This window comes from Sycon ciliatum, chromosome 12, assembly GCF_964019385.1.
Source record: "Sycon ciliatum chromosome 12, ocSycCili1.1, whole genome shotgun sequence".
Classification (NCBI taxonomy): Eukaryota; Metazoa; Porifera; class Calcarea; order Leucosolenida; family Sycettidae; genus Sycon; species Sycon ciliatum.
Genome location: NC_088654.1, coordinates 13800096 through 13823154, shown reverse-complemented (window position 1 = coordinate 13823154; position 23059 = coordinate 13800096). Strand labels below are relative to the sequence as shown.

Sequence of the window (23059 nt, the reverse complement as noted above, 5' to 3'; positions counted from 1 at the left end):
ACCCTCGGTTTTTTCAAAAATAATCATACTCGGAATAAATCAGAGTACTCGTTCATACATGTTACATGCATTTACTACAGAAATCTGTAGTTTCAGGGCAGCAGTCGGCAGATGGTGATGTGCAGGCTGTGTGGTGAACATTTGTTCACGAGTAGAGAGAGCCCAAATGACCCACCAACCAATATACCCGAGAAAAATGACTGCTACTCGGTTCAATCAGGATTGTATCATGTTATTTTAAAGCCCTTGGTGTGCAATTTTTAGGAGATGAAAATACTCGAATACTCGAATATTCGATCGGAGAAAATCAGAGTACTCGAACTCGGGATCTCAGTGCCAACTTTCACCCCTACTTCTGGAAAATTATCCTCGGGTGCAAGATGCTCTTGTACCGTTGCATTGGTCTTGGTATGCTCAAGCACCGGATCACAGTGGTGCTTGTAGTACTTGTCTTCACATGGTATCCCATGCACACGACAGAGCGACCAGTGGACCAGAGAGGCCAGCCGAACATGACGCTCCAAGTAATCCCGTCCAGAAAGTGGCTTGTCTCCCACAGGACAGGGTTGACGACATCCACTCCAGACTAGTGGCCTTTCGCCAACGCCAATCCTGCCGTCTACGGGAGCTTGAACAACTGTTGGGCAAGCTGAACTTTGCCAGCCGTGTCATCACGCCGGGCCGTACATTCATGCGCCAACTGTATGATGCCATGCGCAACACTTCCAAGCCCTATCACCGCATCCGCCTCTCTCCGGAATGTCATCTGGATCTGCTTTGGTGGTCTCACCTACTTGATGGCTGGAATGGCAAGTCATTCTTCCTCGATCTCCAGGAGACGCTGGTCAGAAACATCCTAATAGAAACTGACGCATCTGGCGCTATCGGGCATGGCGCAGTTTACGGCACGCATTGGGTTCGCTGACACCTGGTCACCACAACACACTCCGCTCTGCATTACGTTCAAGGAGCTGTATCTCATCTGCATTACCATGATGTGCTACGTGGGGCCACGAGTGGTGTCGCAAGCGTATCCGCTTCCATACCGACAAGAAACTGTTGCCGCTGTTCTCAAATCTGGCACCAGTCGCTGCCCTAATGTGATGTCACTCCTACGGCAGCTCTTCTTCATCTGCGCCAAGGGTAACTTTATGGTCACTGCCCGTCACATACCTGGAACTACCAACATCCTTGCTGACGCTCTCTCCCGGCAAGATTTCAAGCGATTCCATTCGTGGCAACCTACCGCCGCTCATATGCCCACTCCTGTGCGTGCTCTTCCGTCCATTCCTGGGGAGACTTCAGCCGTGCCTTGCACTGCCGCGTGACGGAAGTTCACATGCAAACTGCCGTGAAAGCTGGCAGCACCAGTCTTGGGTGAGCTCTGATCAGACAAACTGAGCCCACTTATTGTGGGTGCCAGAGCATAACCGAATGTCACCAATGTACCGATTGTACACTCAGTAACTCAATATCACGCTACTGTTGTCCACAATCTGTGGCATCCCCTCTACAGTTAAAAGTGAATAGGAGGTTCTCTATTTGGGGAATCAACCTTGCTTACCAGGCTCCTCATACGGCTCATTCAGCCTCTCAATACGGCTCACTCAGCCTCCGCAGCCGGGCCCTGCCCAGCTGCCTTCATATGGCTCACTAAGCCTCCGCAGCAGGGCCCTGCCCAGCTGCCATACCCACACATTCACACAGCTCTAGGCTGTCACTCACTCGGAGCCTGGCAAAGCAATTGACAAACCCTCCTATTCCCCAAACTGGTTGCTCATTGTGTGAGTGCGGCATGCAGATGATTGTGTTAAAGTAATTTTTACGCACGCGCAAAATATGTTAACACAGAAGGCGCATGCTCTGTTCCCAACAAACTCTCACGCGCTCATTGTTCTCCGAAGTCCACTGTTCCTGATTTCAGTTCTTGCTGTGTCCGCATTGGCAGTGGATCAAGCCACCCACCCACTCCACTATTGTCATCATCCTGTTTTCTGTTCTAGTTCTCTCCAGTCCGTATCCATTATCATACCGGCCTACAATAACTACACCGATGCCGTCTTTTTTTTTATTTTACTTCCTCCGCGTCATCGAAATTGTCGCAGTTTGACTAGTGACTTGTCACTTGTTACTGACAACTCCATAGGCTAAGCCATTCAAACCTTATTACACAGTATGATAGTCTGAAGACTAGAGTAACGTTCCAGGACAGTTGGACTGAGAGTTTTCATGCAGAGATGAAGTCCTCGTCGTCGCTGATGTCAATGGACGCAAAAATATCGTTCCGAAATATTTCAAGGAAGGTTGAAAGTTGGTCGCGCCTCATCTCAAGCGCTTTTACTTTCTCCACAGGACAAGAGCTGTGTTGTAAAATGATGTGTTGTTTTCCTGTGTGATGGCATTCCCCAAACTGTCTCGTCTAGTCGCGTGCATGTGTGATATGAGCATGCGCGATTTTGTAGTCGAGAGTCCTTTTGTCAGTCTTCTTGATCGTCCCTTTGAGTGTTGTCTCCGTTTCCGTCTTGTCAATATAAATAATGTAATACAAACCAGTCTTGTCCTTTGTGTCCTGCGTCCCGGGGAACGGAATGGCTGAGATTCCGTTACAACGTGGTGCCGAAACCCGGGACGCAGAGGATGAGTAAGTTTGTCATGAGTCTGTTCGTCGTCGTCAACAAAATAATAGTAAGCGTGGGGATGGAGGTGATCAGGAGAGATGAGGAGCTGGTGGAAGCGGAAGACGACGCGGAGAGGAGGCAGAGAAGGTGGTGGACCGGCAGAAGGTGGGGACTGGAGCCTGGGACGGCAGGTACCGCATGGAGCGTGTGGCCGTGGCTCGCCAGAGGCCAGTGGATGAGTCTGGCATCACCGACTGTGTGTCGTCCTTTGTTGTTGTCTTGCTCGCTTAATTGTCTGATCATGTTTCTCTCGCTGTTCAGTTCATTGCTGTGTTGTTGAGTTTGGTTGTCGGCATGTTGCTCTTCTCGTCGTTCTGTTGTTCTGCATTAATTTGCGTTGTAGATTTATTTTGCGCTGCTGAGCGCATATTGTTATTATTTTGTTGGAGCTTTGGCTCTCGTGTTTCGGTTATCCTTGTGTGCCTGAGTTTAGAGCGTCGGCTCTTGTGTTTTTTTGGTTTGGCCCTGTGGTGCGGCTTGGTTGAGAGCGTCGGCTCTTGTGTCTTGGTTTGGCCCTGTGTCGTGGCCCAGTTTTGTTGTGCTACAATGTAAGCTGTTGGTTGGTTTTGGTTTTTCTGTTTTGCTGTGGTTCCTTTTGCTGTTGTGCATGTGGAACGTGGTGTCGTTTTATGATTTTGTGGAATGTCATCAAGGGGGCAGGTGTTGTAAAATGATGTGTTGTTTTCCTGTGTGATGGCATTCCCCAAACTGTCTCGTCTAGTCGCGTGCATGTGTGATATGAGCATGCGCGATTTTGTAGTCGAGAGTCCTTTTGTCAGTCTTCTTGATCGTCCCTTTGAGTGTTGTCTCCGTTTCCGTCTTGTCAATATATATAATGTAATACAAACCAGTCTTGTCCTTTGTGTCCTGCGTCCCGGGGAACGGAATGGCTGAGATTCCGTTACAGCTGCTATGCTTGTCGTCTGCTAGCTCTGGATGATTTCTACTTCACCACCAACGAAGCCTAGGAAGAATACACGATCGTTGCAAGGTCGGTTGATTACCGTCGGCGGAATCACCTCGATCTTGAAATGAACTTTTTTTAGCCGTGGCATGCCCATTTATTTTAGCTGTGTGGTCACAGCTCATGCAGGTAAGTGTACTATCACGTCCAGCGCAACGTCTTTTTCACCATCACTGGTATACCATGGTACGGCACCTGCGCGTGCATCACTAGCACTACTTGTAGAGTCTACATGGCTCTTGCAGGTACAATCACGTACTGAGTGTCTCAGCCAGAGCGACAAATTTTATCGCTGTTGGAGGCATTTAGTTTGCTGACCCCTCGATGTTTCTCCAAGCACTGCCACTTGTTCCACGAAGTCATTCTAGCCCCAGCTAAGGTAAAACAGTGATGAGGCTTGAGTGAATGGCCATAAGCACGAGAAATGTGCAGGCTGCAACACCTGACTGATCTCAGCGAGTCGAAATTACCATCGCAGCGACATCAGGGAAGAGATTGCGTCTAGTTCAAAAATTCCAGCTTCCAATAACAGAAAATAGAACTTTGCCGTCACCCTATACTGATGATTATCGCCTATGTCCGATTCCTTGCCTCTGGTACGAGTGCTGGTGAGTAAATACCCCGTTTTATATCAAAAGTCAAACTGCGACAATTTCGATGACGCTGAGGAAGTATTTATTTTTATTTTTTTACTATTATTCACAAACCCAACTCGTAAAATAAATAATTATGTGGACAAAACAAACAGCTACTGAGCAGGGGCTGCACTGGGCAGCAGTGATGGTGAGGTACCAGGGGCTCCACCGACCAAAGGTCTCGGCTTCAATGACACAAGCACGCACTAGGAAAAAGAAACAGAAATGTAAAGGAAAGCTAGATCTAGCTATGGGGAAGTAGAATGTGTAAAAGTACCGGTAGGTGTTTAGAAAACTAAAAACAAGATGGAAAGAGATTGTAAATTATCAGTGTTTGGACTGATGTACAATGTACATGTAAACTTCATCAACCAAAACTTATGAACTTTTTTAATAGATCTGATACGAAACTCGCACAAGGAAGTGTAAAGAAAACAAGCTAAAAAACAGAAAAATAATAAGGCACCCATTTTGATTATCCAGGGGATGGCCCACGCCTGGTAAAAGAATAAACAGAGAAAAGAAAAGAATCATAACAAGTTTTTTTGCATGTATGCAAAACACAGCTGAGCACTCTGAGCAAGGCCAGGTACGCGGATTAGCGGGTCCGGCAAGCGACGAGCTCGAAAAATTACAGGGAATCTGTTGCCCAGTACCAGTTGCTGTCTCTCAGGTGTCGGTAGACCTTTGTCTTGAATGACTGAAAACGTGTTTTGTGTGGGCGCTGCGACAGCAGCCTGTCAGGAAGGGAGTTCCATGCGCCAATACAGCAGTACGGGAACGACCGCTTCACGACGGATGGAGCTGAGACAGGGAGCGTGTCTGACAGTTGATAGGCGTGGCTAGTGGCATTATTGTGCTGGTTCCTGGTTCTGGGGTTGGCTGGAGAAACGCGATGCGGTGGCAATACAGCAAGTAGCTGAGGAGGACCAGTGATGAAATGCAATTTGTACATGCACGAGAGAGCAGCAACAGTCCGGCGGACAGCCAAACTGGGGAGAATTGCACCAGGGCCAATGATGCGCAGTGCGCGGCGTTGAACATTATCCAGACGTTGGATGTGGCTGGCTGGCGCGCCCATCCACACAAGCGGGGCATACTCCATCAGGGGCCTCACGAATGCCTTGTAGACAGTCGTTCGGCCAGCTGGCGTTAAAATGTGGGCCGCTCGTCGGAGAAAGCCGAGGTGCTGCTGGGCGCGGATGGTCACGGTCCTGAGGTGACTAGCGAAGGACAATTTGGAGTCAAATCGAACATCAAGCAGTGATATGCTGGTTTCCTCCGGTACAGGGGTACCACCAAACAGGATTTGGGGCAGGTCTAGGTCAGTGCGTCGGAGGGTAGCAGTCATAGCCTGTGACTTGGTGGGCTCGAAACACACTTTCCACCGGCAACCCCACTCATGCAGGCGGTTTGTAGATACCTGCAAGGTGTGTGCAGCGTCCCGAGGGCACTGAGCTGAGGATACTAGACTGTATAGTGTCGTATCGTCCGCGTAGGCCTCAAGCTGAGCATTGCCATCAAGAACATCGGCAGCGTCATTCACGTATATTAGAAACAGCGTAGGGCCCATTATACTGCCTTGGGGCACCCCTGCAGAGATTTGGTAGAGAGAAGAAATCTGACCGCCGACTAAGCACTGGAGTGAACGGCCGTCAAGATAAGACGATAGCCAGCTATGGAGAGTGCCAGTAATGCCGAGCTTCCGGACCTTGTAGAGGATGCCCACGTGGGAGACCCGGTCAAAGGCCCCGGCTATATCGACTGCGAGAATTCGTGCCGCGCCACCTTGGCCAACGATGCCCACCCAGGCGTTATGAAGCGCCTGTAGTGCGTCTGCCGTGCCGATACCTCTACGGAACCCAAACTGGTGGGGAGTGAGGAGCTGCTGGCGCTCAAGATGGTTCATCAGTTGGCGATTGACAATAGTTTCCATTACTTTGGACATTATGCATAATAACGAGACCGGGCGGTAGTTCTTCAGAACAGAGCGCGAGGACCGTTTGTGGATCGGTACCACGTTAGCTGTCTTCCATGATTCTGGTTGAACTCCGCACCTGAAACAGAGAGCGAATAGCTGGGACAAAGGCTTCACAAGTTCTTTGGCACACTCTTTCAGGACCCGGGCTGAAATGCCGTCAGGACCAGTCGCCTTTGATATGTCGAGTCGCGCTAGCAGACGGTAGACTGTGGCGGGGCGAAAATGAACGGCTGCGAGTGCCTGTGCTCCGGTTGCATCAAGGTCAGGTAAGTCGTGAGAAGTAAGATCCTGGCCAGTGACACTGCACTTCCTGGAGAAGAAGGTGGCAAAGGCCTCCGATTTCTCATGGCTTGTTGCCAACTCTCGTCCGCCCGCATCAACAATGAGAGGAATGTCCGTGTTACGTCCGTCCCCACTAGCATACTTTAACTTGGTCCACCATTCTTTGTCCTTGAGTGAGCCCGTGGAAAGGCTGTGACAGATACTGGCCTCTTTAGCTTCCTGGGATCGCCTTAGGATGTTGACGGCTGTGGTAACGGAGCGGAGGAAAGCTTGTTTGAGTGAAAGATCGTTCGGGTGTTTTCTCCAGGAACGCCAACGTTTGTCCTTTTCCCTCATAGCAGCTGTACATTCCGGTGTCCACCATTTTGGATCACTCGGCCTCGTGGTAAGTTCCTTAGATGGGACAAACCTGGCTATTGTGCCTCTGATAGTGGTGGTTAACCGCTCACAGGAGGTGTCCGGGTCATCAGTTATGATGTCGTGCCATGGAGAGTTGCGAAGGAAAGCTCGGAGGCGATGCCAGTCTGCGCTCTTGTACCGCCAGACAGTTCGCTTTGCTGCAGGTTCGTGGCAAGGTAATATGCCTACGAAGTCGGATAGAATGATAACGTCGTCAGACCGCCCAAGAGGGGGTGTGGCGGTTGTCAATACTGGGGAGTTGAAGGTACTTGGTCCGGCTTATTAAAATGTGCGTTTCGCTTCGAACGTCAGCCAAACAAATTCAAATAATCTCAGTACGGAATAAACTTTCCAGCTACCTAACACTATCCTTCAGTTGTCGATTTGTGATGTTGAAGAAGAAATGGCTCCAACCCTAAAGGAGGCAGCGTCTCAGAGGATCTTAGTCGACTCGAGCATTTTGCGTGCAAATTTTGTCGTCAGAGGACTCCTGTTGCTTCTCGCGCAACACAGAGAAGGCCTGGTGCTGAAATCAACACCCCACTGCGATGGGGAATTGTCATGGAGTACCAGAAACTCCTGGGCGATCGTTCTCGAGTGCTTCCTGGCGGATTGAAATCGCTGCAGTCGCTGTTTCCTTGGAAGAATCAAGTTCAGCAAACGCGTCATCCAGAAACTCATCCAGAAAGCACCTGCATTGCTCCGTCCTGTTTGTGCTGATCTCTCTCGCATTCGTTCACGATGTGGCGGCCGACGAATCAAGAGCACAGAAGAGATCGTCGAGAAGTTGATCGATATAAGCAACCGCCCTTGAGGTCGACTTTCAGGCGACAACCTGGCTGGAAAACTGAACCGCAGAAAGGGTGAATACGTGGATGGTGCGGAGTCCTCGCCGACTCCTCGGAGCCGCGATCGCGATGCGTCACAAGATCGCCAGTCTCCGGGGCCAGTGGATTCGTGAAACAGGCAGGGAAGAGCACGTATGGTCTGATGCAGCTGCCTGTGTGACAGTCATGTCGACACAGATCAGACTCAGTAGTTCTACGCGCGCGGCACACGGTGATGAGAAGTGATTATTTTATGCATGATGGTGTACTTGTTCGCCTCATTTGAAAGTGTCGTGGGAGCGTCAGGCGAAAACACCTACAGCTACCATTTTTCGAATTTGAGATGAGTTGAGTTTTTTGCAGCTCCGGGCTTTTGAGCGGATCTTCGATTGGTTTCAGTGCGGTGCGCGTCATATCGCCAAGCGCGCCATGCAGGGTGGCCACCAATGTTGTCGGTGCAACGGCAAAGGCTCCTGTGTTGGCTGTGCTTGTGTCAAGAGTGGAAGGAACTGCCAAAACTGCGGCCCTGCTCAAAATGGAAGGTGCAAGAACCAACCACCCGCGGCGAGCCAACCATCTTCGCAGTGTACGGGTACGGGCGATACGGTAACGGCGGCTGGGCCTCGGGCCAGCGGCAGTGTTGTGAGTACGGTAGTGCAGGGTTTGCAGACCCCGAGGAAGGCAACAACCGCTGAGGAGATTGCCTCAGCTGCGCTCTCCGCGGCGCTGTCGACGACTCCTGTCTCGATATCGAGCTCCCAGCAATTTGCATGGGACACGCTGGAAGGTGACACAGCGAGCAATGCCAATGACTCTGACATCCCCGAGGACGTGGCCTCAGACAGTCAAGCAGCCCAGCTGCTCGCCACATTGGATGCCAGCCAGCGTGAGGATCAAATCGCTGCAGACGCACACGTTTCACTTCCTCCACATGTGGAATCAACAACAGGACCGTTCACACTTGGAACAATGGACAGTCAAGCCACACAAGCTGCCATTCATGCAGCATACGAGGAAGCAGTGCACTTCAGGCCAAACACCTTTGATGTTCCTCATGGAACTACGGGCAGAGCTTTTATCTCCACACTCAGCAGCTATCTGCAATGCTTTGGAGATACAGGTCCATATGAGGGTCAGGCAATCAAAATTGCTTTGGTATTCCAGCAACTGCTCCTACAACAACCCCATGCATCCTCGTCACAGTCATTCTGTAAGCGTCTCCAGGCGCGCCTTGACCTCTGGAATCGTGGTGAGCTTGACGAGCTGCTCTATGAATGCCGCACTATCCAGCACCTCCTGCGAGCACACGCGTCATCCCCGAAAAGCAGGGCCGATGAAGCCAGAGACTTTGCAAACCTCGTGACCAATGGGAAACTGAGGTCCGCCACCCACATGTTGGCAGATGGTGGTCGTGGAGGAGTGCTGGACTTGGATGACTCCATCAATGGAAGCACCGTTCGGGATCTCCTCAAGGCCAAGCACCCGGAGGCGCAGCCTCCTCATGCGGAAGCATTGCTTCAGGGTCAGGCACCCGTGCCTCCCCACCCTGTACGCTTTGAGTCACTCGATCGAGACGCACTACGCAAGGCCGCCCTGCACACCCAAGGAGCTGCCGGTCCCTCCGGGGTGGATGCTGCCTCTTGGCGGCACATGTGTACATCCTTTGCCGATACATCGGACCAACTCTGTGACGCTATGGCCAAGTGTGCTCGTCGTCTCGCTACTACGTACGTGGACCCGGCGTCACTAGATGCCTACACTGCATGCAGGCTGATTCCACTCGACAAATGCCCTGGAGTCAGGCCAATAGGCATCGGGGAAGTCTTGCGGCGCATAGTGGGGAAGGCCATCCTCGAGGTGATCCGCCCCGAAATCATGGAAGCTGCTGGCAGTCTCCAGCTTTGTGCGGGGCAAGATAGCGGCATAGAGGCGGCAATCCATGCGATGTGCGACGTATTTGATGACCCTTCCACTGAAGCCATTCTTCTGGCTGACGCCACTGTTGCCTAATCCTCCTCACTACTGTACTCCACAAACCACCATTACCGTCGCTCACACAAACCAGTGCACCAAGCGACCAGGTAGGAGAAACAAAGTTAAGTTAAGATATTTACAAGAAGATTACAACAAGAAAAAGAACCAAGAACCACGATCGCCAAATCGCTGTCATCAGCAAAACGTGCCCGGGTGCGTGCATTGGCTTACGTGTACATCAGTGCGTGCATTGGCTTACGTGTCATCAGTGCGTGCATGCATGAAGTCTTTGAAGATCAGAAAAGCAGAATGATCACAACTCATGCATGATGCATCGATGAGTCATCATGGTCATATCAACGGACAACGACTACGTAACCATGGATATAATAATGGCGACAGCAAAGTTAGTTCCGCGTCCAAAAGCGCAGGTGCAACAAGGAAAAGTCAGAGTGCAGAACAAACAGAAATTCAAATCGAAAGGAGATAAATATTGCAAAGATGAAGCGAATCGGTTTGGTCTGTCAGAGGGTGCTTGCGCCCAGCGACAGGGTGACAGCAAACCCTGTCAGAGAGAGAGAGTCAGTGTACAGAATAGGAATACATAGAACGCAGCACGCAATGGAGTTGCTGTGGAGAGCGAGAATGCAAGCAACAACGTAAGTACTATCTATGCAACTAATTATATCGGCGTATTGTTATTGATATTACTATCCGACAAACACGCACAACACACAACAAACACTGTATCGTAACAACGCACTCGTAAATGATGTTATCACAACGACACTCGTAAATGATGTTATCACAACGACACTCATTCTATTTCACCTCTCCCCCTGATAACATCGCGAACAGCAAGGTCAAATTAGTCACGAGAACGAACGGGGAGCTGAATGTCAGCACGAGGACGAAGAACTCTCGCAGGCACAGGCTCAACAGGAGCAGCAACAACAGGCTGCACAACACCATCATCAACAGCAGACAACTCAACAGAAAGAGACAATGCATCGTCATCATCATCAACACGATCAGTAGGCTGAGACTTGATCAGCTCGATGTTGACAAGCTTGTTCGAAGTACGGGCATCGTCATTGTCGCGCACAATCACAACAGTTGACTCAGAGACAACTTTGGACACCACCCAGCCAGGTTCATACGGTGACGTGCGTTTCTGGCGGCGACTAGGGCGCAACAACAAGACAGAATCACCAACACTGTACGGACAGGGAGCAACAGGAGCACTAGCAGCAGACTCAGGGAGTGACGCCTCGGCAGCAGACAACTCCTCCTCCAAATAATCACGCACAGCAGCAGACTTCACACACAAACTCTCGACCCACGCACTCAGAGACACATCAGGCTGCGGACAATCGACAACAAGGCCACGGGGAATCCAACCACACATAGCCTCACACGGGGACAAACCAGTAACAGAGTGAGGACGCACACGATAATAGTATAACAGGACGCTCAACGCAGAAGCCCAATCATCCGACTCAGTAATTGTTTTACGAATCAATGTTAACAATGTGCGGTGAAACCGCTCAACACCACCCTGACTCTGCGGGTGCCGCACCGCACCACGGCGCACTTCCACTCCAAATGCATTGTACAGTGCCACAGTAACATGATTCACAAATTCAGTGCCATTGTCCGACCTCACGACATCAGGGGCTCCCCAGCGGGAACACACATCGACAAAAGCAGAAGCCACAGACGCACCATCATGGCGAGCCAAAGGAACAACTTCCACCCACCTCGTAAACATGTCCGTGCACACCAGGACACAATGGTAGCGTTGACTCCTGTTGGGACCAAGTTCCAGGGTGTCCAGCTGCACAACACTCCAGGGTCCAGAAGGACTAACCGGACGGGTCGGCGTGGCAACGGGACCACGCTTGGAACTAGCGGCAGCACACGCAGAACAAGACTGGACAACAGACTGGCACAAAGCAGCCATGTTAGGGAAATAACACCCAGAACGAAGCAGCTTCCAAGTGGTCTCCCAATTGGCATGACCACAAATCGCATGCGCACGAGACAAAACTCGACGCTGCAGGGACTGGGGAACAACAGGCACAACCTGCTCATCATTGGGGGGCACCTTAACACGGCGATACAAACCGCCGTCGGAAACAAGAAGTTGAGTCCGTAATTTCTTAAAAGCAGGATCAACAATGTCGGAACCGGAAGACACAGCAGCAATAATACTGGAAATCTGTTCATCAGAATGTTGAGCAGACAACACGTCTTGCAAGAGAACAGCACTTACAACCTGCCTTGACGGCGCTGAGACGGCGGCAGAGGCAGCAGCAGGAGAGGCGCTCGGCTGAAGCTTCCTCCAGCAGCGTACAAACGTGTCAGGCACACGCGTCAACTTGTCGGCCTTGTTCTCTGCAGAAGGCACCCAACGAAGGTGCACTTGCATGCCGGTCTCTGCGACGATGTCCTCCACTGCTTGCAGGCGCCGCTCGACGACAACGTCGAAGAGGCTGTTCGTCTTCACCCGGTGAATGTTCCCAAGGCGCGCCGACAGCCAGCCGTACACAGTCTTGGAGTCGGTCACCACCGTCGCTGTCTTCACACGGTAGTCAGTTGCGAGGGTGAGGCCCCTCAGGACGGCATTCAGTTCGGCGACATTGATGTGGCGGCGATCTGAAGCAGGGCGAAGCCAGGAACGGTCTTCAACTACCGCCCCATCGCACTCTAGCAGCGCCCCATAGGCGACGTCGGACGCATCGCACCACACAGTACAGTCACGTGCTTCCACATTCACTGCCCACTTGCCGGTCGCTGGGTCAGCCTTGTCCAGCATAGCCTGTAGCTCGGCACAGCAATGGACCACAGCGTCACACACTGGCTTGTCCCACGCACTCTCAACGCTGGCAAGGCGCTTCAGGTAGCCACAGGCTGGACGTAGCGAGGAACAGACGGGATAGTGGCTGGTTAATCGCCCGCACCAGCTGAATACTTCCCGTCGGGTAATCTCATCAGCCACCTCGAGCTGCACACCATCACGTCTGCGCCAATGTAACTCATTATCCGCTCCGGTAAACAGCTGGAGACCCAGCACTCGAGCAGAACTGACATCCTCCGCAGGCTTCGTGGGCAGGCCGTACGCAGCGAGGCGGGCAGACACAGCACTAGACAGAGGCTTGGGGACAATCACGTCATCCACATAATTGTCGACTTCTGGCATGTCGCGGGTCACATACTTGACAATGATGTCCATGACCTTGGGGGCCACAGACAAGCCGAAACCCATGCGGGTCATTACGTAGGTCTTGTCTTGCCAGACGACGACTTGATAACGCAGCAAATCATCCCGAACATGCACTTGCAAATATGCCTTCCTGATGTCTAACAGCTCGTGCTCGTCTTCACGGCTACGCCATGACCGCAGGGATTCCGCACACACAGGAGAGTCATTGCCTGGGTGCGACACAAGTTGCCGGTTCAGGTGGCGGTAGTCCAACACGGGCCGAACAGGAGTTGAAAGCTTGTGCTCTTGCTCAACCGCCATCAGGGGTAGAACACAGGCTGGCTTTCCATGCACCTCCGGGTTATGCTCAATGAGCCAACCATTGGCAACCCACTCATCGACCGCTGCAGTAAACTTTTCCTCCTGCTGTGGCGAGAGGTGCTTCCGGCCGTACTCAGTAATGCCGCTGCCAATTGTAGACACAGGAGCAGTGTCCTCTTTCCAACGCCATGACATCACCCAGCACTGCTTACTAGGTACCCAGCGAGCTTCACCGTCGTCGACACTGAGCACAACGTCATCACCATCCTGTGACACAGAAACATGACGCGACAGCTTGGACGCGGTGTCAGCAAGAGCAGCATCAGTTGAAGTGACCGGACCAGCGGCTGCAGCAGCAGCAGGCAGTTGCTCGCCGAAAACTACGCGACTCATACTGCCGTCGTCGTCATATGACACGCTGACGCCACCGCACCGTGCAACAAGGTCGTTGCCTAGCAACACATCAGCAGCCACCACCGATAAATTCGGGACGACAAGTACATTGACACATGTGCGGGGTATGCGCACCGGCCCATCATTGCGGTGGAACTGCAGCTGCGCCGAGCCTAGTACATCAAGGGGCTTACCGTCCAACGCGAGGATGGTTGACTCGCTGTCGGCACGAGACAACTGCACATCAGGCAAGTGCGCGAGCAGAGCACGAGAAATAAGCGTGCGGGTGGAACCAGTATCCACGATAGCAGTTGCTCGATAGCAACTTCCGCCCGGAGACGAGACATCTGTGTATATGCGTGGTAGTCCGCCGCGGGCATGATTCTGCAGGCAGAGCACCTTGTCTGCGCCGCCCACAGATGCTGCTGACACGCCGTTCGCCGACTGCGCCTCCAGCCACTTCTTCCGCTGGAAGCAGTCTTTTTTTACGTGCCCGGTCCTATCGCAGAACACACACTGCATTGTCCCTCGGCTAGCAGTCCGCTTCGGGCAGTTCCGGCGGATGTGCCCGGGCTCATTACAAAAGTAGCACAGTGTCTTGGCCTTGGGAGCTTGTCCACTAGCGCTGGTGCCACCACTGCTGCTGCCACCTCGGGGCGCAGCACTGCCACTGGCTGCCGCTGCCATCCCCGTATCAGGCCTGGACGAATCCACAACGGCTAGGGCACGGACCTTGCTCACAATGTCCGGTACCCCGAACTTGACGCCAGCGCACGAGAGGCGAATCTGGCGCTCCAAGTGGACAGGTAGCCCCGCCAGCAGCTGTTCAATGATGACGGCGTTGTCATCACCATCGCCGGAGTGGCCGGCCGCAGACAGCAGGCGGCGCAAGTCCGCAACATACGCCTCAGGCGTCTCATCCAGCCGGTACCGCCGGCTACTGAATTGGCGATAAGCATCTCCTGGTGACACTCCAAATGTCTTTTTCATGACATCCACCACCTTGGCTTTGTCTTTCTTGTCATCTGTCGGCATCTTGGAGTACACTAACAGAGCATCTGACTCCAAGAACAGGGGCAGCCTTTTCATCAGCTTTTCCTCGGTGTCCCAACCAGAACATTCGCCGATCACCTGGAACTTGACCCAGAACATGTCCCAGTCGTCGTGCTTACCCTTGAAGGGCTTCACAAATCCCTCAACCTTCAACGACATTACTACCCACTAAGGTAACACAGCCCTACAGGCTACAAACACTTACAGAACGAGAAAACTGAAAAACGAAGAAACAGCCCTGAACGGCTCAACCTCAAGCTAGGGTTTCGGGACCAAAAGTTGTTGCCTAATCCTCCTCACTACTGTACTCCACAAACCACCATTACCGTCGCTCACACAAACCAGTGCACCAAGCGACCAGGTAGGAGAAACAAAGTTAAGTTAAGATATTTACAAGAAGATTACAACAAGAAAAAGAACCAAGAACCACGATCGCCAAATCGCTGTCATCAGCAAAACGTGCCCGGGTGCGTGCATTGGCTTACGTGTACATCAGTGCGTGCATTGGCTTACGTGTCATCAGTGCGTGCATGCATGAAGTCTTTGAAGATCAGAAAAGCAGAATGATCACAACTCATGCATGATGCATCGATGAGTCATCATGGTCATATCAACGGACAACGACTACGTAACCATGGATATAATAATGGCGACAGCAAAGTTAGTTCCGCGTCCAAAAGCGCAGGTGCAACAAGGAAAAGTCAGAGTGCAGAACAAACAGAAATTCAAATCGAAAGGAGATAAATATTGCAAAGATGAAGCGAATCGGTTTGGTCTGTCAGAGGGTGCTTGCGCCCAGCGACAGGGTGACAGCAAACCCTGTCAGAGAGAGAGAGTCAGTGTACAGAATAGGAATACATAGAACGCAGCACGCAATGGAGTTGCTGTGGAGAGCGAGAATGCAAGCAACAACGTAAGTACTATCTATGCAACTAATTATATCGGCGTATTGTTATTGATATTACTATCCGACAAACACGCACAACACACAACAAACACTGTATCGTAACAACGCACTCGTAAATGATGTTATCACAACGACACTCGTAAATGATGTTATCACAACGACACTCATTCTATTTCACCACCAACGCGTTTAACTGCCTAAATCGCGAAGTGTGCCTCCGTAACATCCAGCACCTATGCCCATCACTCGCCAAACTCGTGATCAACACCTACCGAAAGCCCACTAGCCTCTTCGTCGGCGGCGAGAAGATCTTGTCATGTGAGGGTACCACACAGGGCGACCCCGTCGCCATGGCGATGTATGCCATTGGCATCATCCCACTTATGAAAGCTGTTGCAACAGAAGGAGCAGTACAGGCATGGTATGCAGATGATGCCGGATCCGGTGGCAAGCTGAAGAGCGTCCGAGTGTGGTGGGATCAGCTGACGGAGAAGGGCCCCAAATATGGCTACTTCCCAAATCCAGCTAAGTCTGTCCTAGTGGTCAAGCCCCCACTCCTCGACGAGGCCATCCGGATTTTCGCTGGTACTGGTGTTTCCATCCAGGCAGATGGATGCCGCTACCTTGGTGCAGCCATCGGGTCATCCGCGTTCGCCACGCAGTACGTGCAGCAGAAGGTCGAGGAGTGGGTCGCACAGGTCCAACGGCTGAGTGACTATGCCCGCTCTCAGCCTCAAGCTGCGTATGCCGCGTACACCCATGGCCTACAGAGTAAGTGGACCTTTCTCTGCCGAGGCATGCCAGCTATGGATGAGTACCTGCTTCCACTTGATGATGCTGTGTCCAACATGCTGATCCCTGCCCTTCTGGGACGACCGGTGAATACCCAGGAGCGCAGCCTCCTTGCTCTTCCGTGTCGCTTCGGCGGTCTCGGGCTGCCCCACCCATCGTCGCGAGCCTCCCAATATCAGTCTTCTCGAGACATCACCGCGCCCCTGACAAGCCGTATCTTGGTCCAAGATATGGAATTAGGCACCGCCATTGACGATGTACGCGCTGCCAAGAAGCAAGCGAAGAACACAGTTGACGCCTCGGTTCGGGCTGATGCTGTGCTTCTTTCCTCATCTGTGGATACTGAGTTGCAGCGGGTCATTGCGCTAGCGTCGGAGAAGGGAGCTTCTTCCTGGCTGACCTGTCGACCCTTGAAGCGGCATGGCTTGACCCTCACCAAGGGTGAGTTCCGCGACGGAATCCACTTGCGCTACGGCTGGCTTCCACAGCGACTGCCATCATCTTGCAGCTGTGGAGCCACATTTTCAGTCGCTCACGCTTTGTCTTGCCCCACAGGGGGGTTTCCGTCGGTGCGGCACAATGAGGTGCGTGACCTCACTGCCCATATGCTGAAGCGAGTGGCTCACAATGTCTCCGTGGAGCCCCACCTGCAGCCGGTCACTGGGGAGCAGTTCCGGTATCGCACCGCTATCCAGACTGAGCAGGCCCGTCTCGACGTTGCGGCAAGTGGCATCTGGGGTGGCCGGTTTGAGCGCACCTTCATCGATGTGAGGGTTTTCAATCCTCATGCGACCTCAAACCGCGCCACCTCCATTGCTTCCTGCTACACCAAGCACGAGAAGGAGAAGCGGCGCTGCTACGAGCAACGTGTCCGCGACATAGAGCATTCGTCGTTTGTTCCGGCCATATTCTCTACCACTGGTGGTTTGGGCAAACACGCGGAGTCGCTCTACAAGCGGATAGCTTCTCTTCAAGCCGCGAAGACTGGAGAAGCATACAGCTGTGTTATGTCTTGGGTTCGATGCAAATTGAGTTTTGCCCTACTCCGGTCCAGCGTGATGTGTTTGCGCGGATCCCGGAATCTTCGGCCGGTGCAGTTGGACTCACCTCCCACCTTGGCGGTTGCTGAGGCGGGCATTCGCATTTGATACCATTTGCCTCTGGTTTTGTCTGTATTTGCTTCGTCTGTGCTCTTTTCATCCTACTACTAGTAGTTTTCAGTCCGCTATCGGGCGGCTGCACTCCAGCTCTACTTTGCACTTCTCTTAACTTCTTTTTCCTTTGACTTGATCATTGGTATTACATGTAAAAAAAAAAAAAAAAAAAAAAAAAAAAAAAAAAAACAGCTACCATTCTGGCAGTCGTACTGCACGAGGAGGAGGCGAAGTCGATCGCCTAAATCAAGCCTATGGAGTGAAAAAATCAAGGAAGCGCAGTGTAGCTTGGAGGAGATGAAAAATGTCGACGTTTTGCAGGTTGACGCACTTGAAGAAGCGCCCTGAGACACCAGCAGAGATGAAAACTAGAAGGTCAGGCCAAGAAACGACACAGTAGTTATCTATCTATCGTCTCTTGGTCGATTTTTTAGTACAGGTGCTCCTTTGGACATAGGCTTGAGTTTTGAAGCGAAGCGCACATTTTAATAAGTCGTACCAAGTAGACATCACGAGGTCAAGGGTATTGTCGCCACGAGTAGGAGTCTGAACATGCTGCGTAAGAAGGTGCGCGGCACAAGTGTCCTCAAGTGCTTCGCCCGCCGGTGTGGTCTTAGAGCTGTTTAGCCAGGCACGGTTGTGAACGTTAAAGTCCCCAGCAAGAATGAGACTAGCGCCGTGTTGACGGGCTAAAGGAAGGGTGTCGTCGAGATAATGGATAAGTGAGAGGTCACTGGGCCCGCAAGAACCCGGCCGGTAGACACCTCCCAGGACAATCTTGTGCCCGGCGCTGAGCTGGATGGATACCCACAAGACTTCATGCTGGGGGGCGGCCAGTTCATCGATGATCAAGGCTGGGAGAGTAGATCGCACCCAGATTGCAACTCCACCACCGTGTGCTGTGCGGTCAAGCCTGAATGGAGGGCTATAGCCCGGGAATATCGTGTCCGACACTTGGACCTTCTCTGTTGTGAACTTTGTTTCGGTTACCACTGCGACGTCAGGGTTGTGCTGTAGCAACGCGTGCTGGAAGTCGCCTAACTTGCTACTTAACCCGAACGCATTTGTGCACAAGAGGCGAAATGGAGCAACCATGGAAGAAACAACAAGACAAAAACGAAAAGCTAAAAAATACCAAAATGTAAACCTAGAGCTAAAGTTCTTAAAAACAAAAAAGTCCTGAACGTGTTTCTAAGATTTAAAAACGCCAACTGTTCTGCTTGCTGCCAGCTGGACCCTTTCTCTTTTTCTTTCTTCCACAGACTTCGGTGAATTCGGTTTCAGCTGAGGGGGAGGTCGAGCTTCGCTGCCGTTTGCTGTTGGTGCCTGCTTTGCTGTTGCTCTTAGCGCAGTCAGCCAGTAGGGCCATTGCTCTGTCTTCGTCACTAGCAGGATCCGAGTGGGCCAGAGACGTGGTGGGGTCAGGCTGCTGTGGGGAGGGGGCGGGGGTGCCTCCATCTGACTCCTCAGCCCAGCTGCTGTCGGGGGACAGCACTAGAGTGAAGTCGGGCTCACCTTCAGTGCCTCCCACTGAGGCAGATTCGGGTTCCCTGGATGCATCCCTTTCGGCATCCGATCCTCCTGCAGCAGATGAGTCCGAGTACGGTGTGTCTGACCCCACGCCACTAGCACTGGCAAGCTGGCGGTTGGCTGTCGTACCCGAGGGAGGCTGCTGATCCAATGAGCTTGGATTTCCCGCCTCTCGTCCTGCTACTCTTTCTGCATCCGACCCTCCTACAGCAGATGAGTCCTGTTTGTCTGACCCCACGCCACTGGCCAGTTGGCGGTTGGCTGGTGGACCCCGACCCCATGGATTTGTCGTACTCCGTGGGTGGATGGGGCGATTTGGACAGGCCTTTGCCTCATGTCCGCCTTGCTGACATCGAAAACATGTTTGCGTTTGACCTGGGTACCAAACCCGTACCGTAGTACTACCGGAACCTATACGCACAGTAGACGGCATGCTCTTCTTCAAACTCATCCTTGCATGGCGGGTTCCCGTTTCGATTGAAAAATCACCATGCTCCACGATCTTTCTTGTTATTGGGCCATGAATATCTCCAAAGGCCCCCAAAGAACTTGCAACTGCTCCATCATGTAAATGCAATGGGCATCCAAATATCGATACTGTGATTACTTCACTGCCGCCCACAGTAACAGGTACAGCCTTACCGCTTATTGACAAGCCGGAGGATACAAGCCGGTCGCGTGCGGCTCCACAGGACAGTGCTACGAGGCACCAGCCAGGCTTCCCTTGTAAATCCACCTGCTTCAGCTCAGCAGGGCTAACTCCATTTTTGGACAGTTCCTCTATATAGAAAACGTGATCTGACGGCCAGTCAAGCTCCCTTCTAAACAGTATGGAAGTGGACGCAGGAGCGCCAAAACTGCTCCCACCCGCCATGTGAAAGTTGCATTTTTTTGCCGGTGAAACTCTGTAAATACATGGAGGGGAGTCAACCTTGCTTACCAGGCTCCTCATACGGCTCATTCAGCCTCTCACACTCAGACGGCTCACTCAGCCTCTCAATACGGCTGTTGTGTATCGGTAGAAAGACTTTTCATGGCTCTTTTTGTTGTGGTCCTTTCGTTTATTTTGGTTTGTTTTGCGTTCTGCTTTGACTTGTTTGGTTGCATGTATAGTTTGTACATGATCCAAGTAACGGTTACGTCATTGTCATACGTTGTGTTTTGTTGCGCGCATGATCGTATGCTGCCATAAATGTTAGTCTTTTTCTTCAGTTATCAGTTTACCTCGTCGTGTCCGGTCTTCTTGTCTGTCCGTCTCCGTCTTGTCAAGAAATTATGTAGAACTCTCAGTTCAGTTTCGTTGTTGTGTGTGGCGGGTCGGATGGGCAGGGAGGCTGGGCCCCTGACGCCTGGACAACATGTGCGCGTGCACAAAATTTGGCGATCACGCCAGGATTGTCAGGGAGACGAGGAACTGGAAGGAACTCCGGTGCGAAGGAAAACGCATCGTGAACAAATCACCGAAACGACGTCGTCTGAGCTGAAGGCGCTGAGCGAGGAAACGTCTGCGAGGAGTGGCTGGCTCGTCGGAGCTGAATGCGCTGAGGGCAGATGAAATGGATGAACATCTGCGAGGTGTGGCTGGTCCGTCAGAGTTGAATGCGCTGAGGGCAGGGACGTCCCGCGAGGTGGCTGGTGAAGACGACGACTCGGAGGTTGGTGCGACGGAAGTCGTTGGAGCTGAATGCGCTGAGGGTAGACGAAGTCGGATAAACGTCTGCGATGAGTGGCTGGTTCCTACGACAAGGACGGTGCGAAGGAAAACGCATCGTGAGCAAATAACCCCATGTGAGTGTGACGCGGAGTTTAGAAGGTGCTCCTGCTGTGATTTGTTGACTAGTTTGATTCGATTTGTTTTGAGTGGTTTGGTTTGCTCGATTTGTTTGTTAGTTCGAGTTTGGTAGTTCGGTTTGCTCGATTTGTTTGAGTTTGATTTGTTTGTCCCTGGTCGGACGTTGCCTTTCGTTGGAGTTTTGTTGGCGTGTCGATCGTTTATTTGTTTATTTGTTGCCTCTTGTAGTTAGCTTGATTAGTACGCTTGCGGCGTATACTCGTAGGGCACAGTGTTCGCAGTCCTCGTAGAACCCTGAAAAGGTCTTTGGTGGGGAATATGTTGTGTATCGGTAGAAAGACTTTTCATGGCTCTTTTTGTTGTGGTCCTTTCGTTTATTTTGGTTTGTTTTGCGTTCTGCTTTGACTTGTTTTGGTTGCATGTATAGTTTGTACATGATCCAAGTAACGGTTACGTCATTGTCATACGTTGTGTTTTGTTGCGCGCATGATCGTATGCTGCCATAAATGTTAGTCTTTTTCTTCAGTTATCAGTTTACCTCGTCGTGTCCGGTCTTCTTGTCTGTCCGTCTCCGTCTTGTCAAGAAATTATGTAGAACTCTCAGTTCAGTTTCGTTGTTGTGTGTGGCGGGTCGGATGGGCAGGGAGGCTGGGCCCCTGACGCCTGGACAACATGTGCGCGTGCACAAAAACGGCTCACTCAGCCTCCATACAGCTCACTCAGCCTCCGCAGCAGGGCCCTGCTCAGCTGCCATACACACACATTCACACAGCTCTAAGCTATCACTCACTCGGAGCTTGGCAAAGCAATTGACAAGCCTTCCTATTCCCCAAACTGGTTGCTCGTTGTGTGAGTGCGGCATGCAGATGCTGGTGTTAACCCGCATTCACGCCCAAATTAACCCCAAAAAAAGTTTGTGCAGCTTGTACTACAATGGTAAAATTAATAATGGTGGGAAATATGGTAGATGTTTTTCGTGACAAAAAAATCTGAGTGCGGCTTATACTCCAGTGCGATTTATTCTCCGGAAAATGCGGTATTCAGTGTGTCATTACCACGTTTATGCATTTCCTGGCTTGCCCGTGGCGACATTCAAAACGATTAGGTGTTGTCTGCACATTGTTATTATTCCAGTGACTCCATATTGTCAATCGCGAACATCTTCAGATTTGCCCACTGTTTCGGTGAGATCCCCAGGCCCGTGGCACAACCCTCTTAACTGGTCTTAAGTTAACAGACACAAGCTCAGAACTTTTCTTTTTGATAAGAAGGTGTTCTTTATTGATCTTCCCCTGTTCTTGGGAGTTGCGTGATTGTAAGAAAGGTGTACAAAGTAAGTCGTACATGTAAGGAAAAGCGTAGTATTGTCCTCTTTACGAAGGTGACATAGTGGGCGCCCAAACGGGTAAAGAACAAATGAAAAGGATGCTGCGAATTAGTGCAGTCATGCGGCAACACTCACTGTAAATCCAATTTTTTCTGTTGTCTCCGCATACAGTATCCTCTCTATGATAAGCACAGGTCTCCATTACTAGCACAGTCTCTAATACTAGCACACTGTGAGCAGCTTTCGAATAATTATAAGCACAGTCTCTATTATTAGCACGGTCTTGGTGGAAATCAATGCTGTATGCATGATATCTGGCATGTATTTCTTCTTGCTCTGCATGGATGTATTTGTTGAAAAAATATAAGCACAGTCTCCAATACAAGCACGGGGTAGAGGGGTGTTGAAAAAACATAAGCACAGCGCTTGTAATAGAGAATATACGGGCTACATTTGCAGTGACTTCTTATTGTAAAAATTAATGTTAACCAACAACATTTCAGGTCTGCCCACTGTAACATTCAAAACTCTTTGCTGTTGCCTCCGCGTCTATTCTAGTGACTCCTTATTGCCAACCACCAACTCTTTCAAACGGCCAGGTGAATGTAAGGAACGGGATGGCCCGGTTTACGTGCAATAGTGGCTACAAACTGGTCGGAGTATCCGTCTCCTTCTGCGTCTACACCGTCACTCATACGTGGCTATTCGACAGAAGTTGCTTTTGTGAGTTTGAGCTGTTAGCATCACACTAAGCCACACATAATAATCAGGGGTGTCACCGAACAGTGGCGAGTGGTACGACCAGGGGTTCGAAGCGAAAGAATGGGTGTCGGGGGGGGGGGGGG

General features: G+C 51.5%; 1 protein-coding gene across 2 annotated transcripts in view; it reads left to right on the top strand.

Moving 5' to 3' along the window:
- LOC135828402 (uncharacterized) overlaps positions 1-23059 on the top strand; it is a 163343-nt gene that overhangs the window by 61588 nt on the left and 78696 nt on the right. For both annotated transcript variants that reach the window (XM_065340852.1, XM_065340851.1), the window contains one exon: positions 22773-22937. In XM_065340852.1, the coding sequence (XP_065196924.1) occupies positions 22773-22937 (165 nt within the window). The remainder of the gene's footprint in view (positions 1-22772; positions 22938-23059) is intronic.